Source organism: Peromyscus leucopus, chromosome 1, assembly GCF_004664715.2.
Source record: "Peromyscus leucopus breed LL Stock chromosome 1, UCI_PerLeu_2.1, whole genome shotgun sequence".
NCBI classification, from domain to species: domain Eukaryota; kingdom Metazoa; phylum Chordata; class Mammalia; order Rodentia; family Cricetidae; genus Peromyscus; species Peromyscus leucopus.
Genome location: NC_051063.1, coordinates 95,120,467 through 95,127,774, shown reverse-complemented (window position 1 = coordinate 95,127,774; position 7,308 = coordinate 95,120,467). Strand labels below are relative to the sequence as shown.

General features: G+C 44.1%; 1 protein-coding gene across 4 annotated transcripts in view; it reads left to right on the top strand.

Moving 5' to 3' along the window:
- The first annotated feature begins 3,524 nt into the window (after nt 1-3,524).
- Znf143 (zinc finger protein 143) overlaps nt 3,525-7,308 on the top strand; it is a 38,527-nt gene continuing 34,743 nt past the window's right edge. For 2 of the 4 annotated variants that reach the window (XM_028894631.2, XM_028894630.2), the window contains exon 1: nt 3,525-3,630. Coding sequence is in view for 2 of the 4 variants with exons in the window: in XM_028894629.2 (XP_028750462.1) it covers nt 3,589-3,630 (42 nt within the window). In the remaining 2 variants the exon portion in view is untranslated. The remainder of the gene's footprint in view (nt 3,631-7,308) is intronic. The other 2 variants (XM_028894629.2, XM_028894627.2) reach the window with 1 other exon arrangement.

Sequence of the window (7,308 nt, the reverse complement as noted above, 5' to 3'; positions counted from 1 at the left end):
TATTTATGCACCTTTTGCATGGTACCCAAAGAGACAAGAAGGTGTTAAATCTTCAGGAACTCAAGGTACAGATGGTTGGTTGTGAACTACAATGTGGGTGCTGAGAATTGAACCTGGGTTCCCTAGAAGTGGAGCTAGTCTTTAACCTGACCCCTCTCTCCAGCCCCAGAACAGAGGTTCTTAAATTGAACAATTGTGTTTCTCCAGAGGCTTAATAGAGCTAGGTTGTATCTAACTAGCTAAAGTAAGTCAGTGACACTATAGGCTTCTTACATTTGAGTGCAGCATGTGTGAGCGAGGCAGCTTAGTACCCATACGCTGAATAAATCAGATGTGATGAAAAAGCCTCCCTGGGCTGGCCTGAAACTTTGTGGACCAGGCTGGAAGCATAGACCCACCTGCTGTTGTACTGGGATTAAAGATAACTACCACCATACTCAACTAATTTTTTTTTTAAATTGAGTTCTCTTAAATCAAGCAAACTAGGAAAAGAACTTTCTCTGCCTGATAATGCTGCAATGCGCTCCTTCCAAGTTAATTAACTACATGTACTCCAGATATAATAAGTACTTTATTTTGCCCCCCACCAGGAATTGACAAATTTATTCAGTTTGAGCATATAAGAGTGACCAGAATATCCAAAACAATCCTGAAAAAGAACATGGTTTAGTAATGACAGTGTAGTGGTACTGGTTTTGGCCAAAGAATAAAGAGCTGAGGAAGAAACCTTATGTGATCATTTAATAGGGTGGGAATTAATAATCTTGATGCAAGTACCTACATGCAAAGGCATAACATGGGTCTCTCAGCTCATATCATATCCCTAAATTACTTAAATAGATTGAAGATCATAATTTTAGATTAGACAAAGCCAGAACACAAAAAGTAGACTACTAAAAATTTATGGATTTGCCAGACATGTTTTATATGTACAGGATATAAGTCTGGCACAACCTCAGCAGCTTAGCAAAATTTCTTTTTTTTTTTTTAAATTCCTCAGAGAATAAGTCTTTAAGATTGTAGCTCCAGTGGCAACAACGCTTGCATGCATAAGGCTGAGTCCCAACATTAGCCTGAAAAGTTAACCAAGAATATACTGGTACATCATAAATCTGATTGGTTGGTATCCAGACACAGAAGAAACTAATGGAAGGCTGTAAATTTAACCTAGCAGCACCCAAACTTTACCAATACAAGACAACTTATAAACCTGGCAAGGAGGAGACACAGCTCAATAGCAGGGCATTGCCTAGCATATCGGAGTACCCAGGATTGATCTCTACCAATACACACACACATACTGATGCACAAAGAATCAGTAAACATTCCTGTTGATATTAAAATGGTCACTATAGAATCACCATACCTAGCAATTTCTTTAGTGAGTAGCCTGAGGTATGGAATTTACTGAACTTAATGGGATCAAAAGTCCTCATCTAGCCTCCTGTACCCATACTACACAGATATACATGCAGACAAAACACTTTTATACATAAAATCTTACCATCTATGGGTACAGACAGTATATTTTTATTTTCAGTCCTGTACTGCAAATCTCATAGATTTAAATAAGCAAAGCCAGCCAGTGGCAAGTAAGCTAATCCAATGTCATCCCATTTTTCCCAAGGGCTTAAGAGCAATCACAACTTCATTTTGCATTCCTGGGAATTAAACCAAGGTATATCCAACACTCAAGTACTTCTAAAGCAGTTCTCAACTTGTAGACCTATACTCCTCAGGAGGGTCAGACACCCTTTCACAGGGGTCATATATCAGATATCCACATTACAATTCATAACTAGCAGAATTACAGTTATAAAGTATAGCAACAAAATGATTTTATGACTGGAAGTCACCACAACATGAGAAAGTATTAAAGGGTTACAGCGTCACTAAGGTTGAGAACCACTGTTCTAAAGACATGCCTATAATCCCATTATTGGCCGGGTGGAGGTAGAAAGACCCCGTCTCTAAGAGGATAAGAAAAGGTGACATACACCTGTCATGCTAGGGTTTGGGAGTTGGCGCCTGGTGGATCATTCAATTGTTCAAGATCATGTTATCGCCCTCTACATAGCAAGTCTGAGGCCAGATGAGCCACAGAAGACCTCTCAAGTCAAAAAAGAATATTATGTTTAAACGTTTCAAGTCCTGTTCCCTATTAAATGAATAGGTATCCCAATTACATAATTATGCCTTGGTTAGAATAAACATAACTAAAAACCTGGAATGATGTTGGATCTGGTGGCATAGACTTGTACTCCTAGCACTCCGGAGGCTGAAGCAAGATGATTCCCTACCAAGTTCATAGCCTCCTGGACTACACTGCAAAGCTCAGTCTCAAAATAAACGGGGTGAGGGTGAAAGTATATAAAACTGAAGTTCCGACTAGATTCGGTTAGAAATTCAGATATTTTCTACTTGTTATCAATAACATTCTTACTTTATCTATTCCATCATTACCTGAAATGCAACAAACTGAATAAAACTGCTGCTTGTTAATCTCCCTATTCTATTGAAATATAAACCTGGCAACTAACTATTTACGCACACTGCAGCTCAGCTCATCTTTACCGAGTACCACCTGAAATGCCTCATGTTTGAAATGGTTTACAAAAGGGTTGGGCCGAGGGCACCAATAAATATCATACCACACACGCCACAACTAATGTCTCAATAGGCTTAAAGAACACGACAGATGCTTTCTCCATCCTCCATTTCGGGCAAAACATGGAAAGCACATACAAAGGAACGCAGCAACGCCAAGTAGGTCGACTACTAACTTCAGAGCCACAAGTTCACGGTCACACAAGACCATTTGCACGGTGTCCCAGCGGAAGCTGGGATCCGCCGGAACTGCAAAAAGTAGCAGAAAGCTTAACTTCCCACCGCACAGCGGTGCCCGGAGACCGGGAAAGGGCAGGCAGTTTCGGAACACGGTCGCGGCCATCAGGGGTAGAGACAAAGAGCCCCAGAGTGAAGGCCTTGGCCGGCTCAGAGAGCCCCAAGGGAGCGCGTGGACCCCACCCCCCCGTGCTGCCCTACCACCCCCTGAATCCTCCCTCCTAATGGAATAACATTCGTCAATAGCAAGGCCAGGCCCATGCGGCCTCCGACAAGCGCTCCGGCAAGCCCACCGGGAGCTCCAAAGCCTCCAGCTCGGTCCTGTAGGGAAAATGGCGCCCATCACCCCATTTCCCTCCCGGGCAATCAAAAGGACCAACCTCCCTCCCTCGCTACAAAATGGCGCCTCCCGCTGGCGCCCCAGAATCGGCATAATTCCCTCGTCGGTAGGGTGGAGTGGTCCGGGATGAGCGGTTCTTCCAACCAGTCAGACACAGAAGCTTTCATTCTGACCTTGGCGCTAACCACTCAGGCGCGGGCAGGAAGGCCAAGCTACGATGACGCACCCAAAGTGGGTGTGGACAGTGACGTTTTCCTGCCCGTCACTCAATTTGGACCAATAGAGAACAAGAGTCTTCCGGTGAGTGACGTAATGACAACCCAATGGAGGCTAGGGGCGGGCTTCAGAATTGCTATGCGGGTTACGGGGCCTGGGGGCCGGGCGGCTGTTTCCTGTCCTGGTGCATGGTGGTCGGACGAAGGAATTGTTGGAAAATTTTCTCGGAGGTTCGTATATAAATGTGTTTTTACCCAGTGTGCATTATTCTCCGCCCGGCCGCCGCCCTCAGCGCGACGGCGCGGGCCCACTTGGGTCCCGGCTCTACCTCCGGCTCTACCTCATGCCGGGCCTTAGGCCTGGCCGATCCTACGGCCGCCTTCGTAGCGGAGCCCGGGCAAAAGCGGAGTTTATTAATAACCCAAGGCCGCCACTCTGGGGCGGCTGAGCTTTTCCTGCTGAGGACGCCACCCTCCCCCCATCACGCCGCGCCCCGCCTGTTCCCCTTAGGGGCCCACTGAGGGGAGGGAGAGCAAGAGGGGAGGGTGGAGCTCTCGGGAGCCGGGCGGCTTTCTTCGGCTTGACCTTCCGCGCGGAGTCCCCAGGCGCTCCGTGGCGAAGCTCATCGGGCTGGGCCTCCGGGCCTCAGCTCGCCGCAAGCCCCGGCAGGGACGCGGGCCCTGCGGCTGGGGACACCGCCTGCGCATCGTATCCGGGTTTCTTTTCTGCTCTGATCGTGGGCATATGTGTTCTTTTTCACAATTTTTCTTTAAAGGCCTCTGAGCCCTAACATCGAATATTCAAAAGTAGCCATTTGTCATTTCCCTGTTTGCTTTCCATTTGGCCAAATAACAAATGTTTCATAGTGGGACTTTTGTTCACTCTTTTAACTTTTCCCCTTCCATTACATCTAATAAGTAGAGAAGAATATCACTGCCCATCTATTATTTTAGAATCAAGCTTTGCCTTCACTTTAGAAATATCCAAACTGGCATAGTCCGTTGAAAATATTAGAAATTGCAAGTTTCAGATTGTGTTCAGTTTGGTCCTTAATTTTTCCAGGAATGACTTGTTCTGCTGTAGTTGGCAAAAACCTGAATAAGAACACTCTTAATTCTAAGTATATGTTAAATTCATTGTGCAGTGTTGGGATTACAAAACAAGCATAAATTTAATCCTGAGATTTTGACTATTTGGAGATTTAATCAGTTCTACAAATTTTCTCTTCCCTTTTATTTTGAATAGTTGTATCTAGGCTTGGTGGCTCTGTCTATAATCCCAACATTCAGAGAGCCTGAGATTGGAGGAGTACCTCATCAAGTTCAAGGCTACCCTTTATTGCATAGTTACAGCTAGGTACACAATGTAAGGTACTATCTCAGAATAAGTAAATAACATTTTGACAGAATTCACAAACCTTCACATCATCTTCTAAAACTATCAAAACTGGGTCTAGTAGTTCAACTTTGTAATCTTCGCTCCCAAGGCTGAGATAGGAGAAATTACAAATTCAAAGCCTGCCTTGATTACAGGTTGGGTTTAAGGCCAACCTGAGCAACTTAGTAGTGAGGCCCTATCTCAGAAAAGTGAGAATCAGGTTGGAGATGTAGAGCAGTGGTGGAGTGCATACCCTGCCAGAGACAAGACCTTCAATTCACCCTGTAAAACTGCAAATGAACTCACCATGCTGGTGCATACCTGTAATCCTAATACTTTCGAGTAGAGACAGGCAGGTCAGGAGTTGAGTTCATTCTTGGCTACATATTGTTTTCAAGTCCAGCCAGTCATGGCTACACAAGAGCTTGTACCAGGAAAGAAAAGGAAAAAAAAAAAAAAAAAAAAAAAAAAAAACTAGCCTGGGAAGGTGGTACTTGCCTTTAATCCCAGCAAGACTCAGAAAGAAGATGGATCTCTGAGTTCAAAGTCAGGGCTACTCAGAGAAACACTGTCTCAAAAAGAAAAAAAAATACTATAAATATTTGGCTGGCCTGGTGTCCAAGGAGGCCAGAAGAAGCTGTCAGGTCCCCTGGAACTGGAGTTACAGTGATTGTGAGCCTTCATGTGGGTGCTGGGAACCAAACCTAGGTCCTCTGGAATAACAGCCAGTGATCTTAACCACAGCGCCATCTCTACAGCTCACTTTTCTTTCTTTTTTTCTTTGTTTTTTTTTTTTTTCTTCGAGACAGGGTTTCTCTGTGTAGCTTTGCGCCTTTCCTGGATCTCGCTCTGTAGACCAGGCTAGCCTTGAACTCACAAAGATCCACCTGCCTCTGCCTCCTAAATGCTGGGATTAAAGCCGTGCACCACCACTGCCCGGCTCTTTGCCAATTCTTATTACTACCAGTCTTTTGTTTTGTTCTGTTTGAGACAGGTCATGCTATGGAGTATAAACTGCACATAAACTTAGCATCATGCCTGACCGTCTGTGTGCCACCACACACAGTGACATTCTATTACAGCCATCCTATGGAGCATTAAGTCATGGCATCTCTTGTGGGTTTGGTTTGCATTTGTGTGATTTCTAGTGAAGTTGAACACTTATTCGTTTGTTTCTTGACCAATTATCTTTGGAGAAATGTCTGTTTGTATCCTTTCCCTATTTAAAAGTTGGATTAGGACCGGAGAGGGCTCAGCAGTTAAAGGCTAAGGCTCACAACCAAAAAGTTAGATTATATGGGAAGTTATAAAGCTTGATTATGTACTCTTTTTTTTTAAGTTTATTACACTTATCTCTCTCTCTCTCTCTCTCTCTCTCTCTCTCTGTGTGTGTGTGTGTGTGTGTGTGTGTGTGTGTGTAAGAGGGAGATAGAGAGTGTATATATGAGTTTGGGTGGTCGTATATGTCAAAGGACAAATTGTGAAAGTCAGTTTTCTCCTTCCTCCATGTGAGACCCAGGAATTGAACTCAAGTTATTAGATTTGGCTGTATAGGAGAGAGCACTTATCCTGGATTGGATCCTCTGCAGTGGGGTAGGGGGGAGGGTGATGGAATGGAATATTGGAAGTCTCTTATCTCTACATTTAATTCCTGGGAGTAAATCATTTGAATTTGCCCGGGGCGGTGGTGGTGCACGCCTTTAATCCCAGCACTCGGGAGGCAGAGGCAGGCGGATCTTTGTGAGTTCGAGGCCAGCCTGGTCTACAGAGATAGATCCAGGAAAGGTGCAAAGCTACACAGAGAAACCCTGTCTCAAAAAACAAAAAAATCATTTGAATTTATATACATGCTTGCTTGCTTTGCTATTATATACAGTGTTTAAAACCAGAGTGTAACCATACCAGGCATACTCTTCGGCCACTTGTTTTTTCTTCACTATGTATCTTGGACACATTTTTCACCGTTTCCTGTAGATTTCTCTTTTTACTGCTGGCTAGAGATCAAACCCACAGTCTTGTAGATGGCAGCCAGGAGCTCTAAAGCAGAGCTGTGTCTTAAGAGGTGCTTTTTTTTTTTTTTTTTTTCTGTCTCCCACTTCAATTAATGGTAGCATATTTAAACACATCTTTTTGGTGGACTTCTAGATTGTTGATGTCTTTTTGCTGTTGCAGATAACGTTCCAGTGAACTGTGCACACTTATACAATTGTTTTTAAATTTTTCATGATAATTTATTTATTTGAGGGAGGGCATACACTTCTGCAGTGCTTGTGTGGAGGTCAGAGGACAACTTGAGGGAGTCTCTCTCCTTCCCCTCTGTGTGTCCCAGGGATCAGATTCAGGTCATCAGTGGCATCTGCTGAGCCACCTCACAGGCACTCAGGAGTGTTTAATAAATACTGAGAATCATATGGTTGGACATCTTTGTGTTTGTTTGTTTTATGGATGAACATGATAGCGCATGCCTTTAATTCCAGCACTTGAAAGACAGGGAGGCAGATGTCTGAGTTCAGGCCAGCCAGGATTGCATA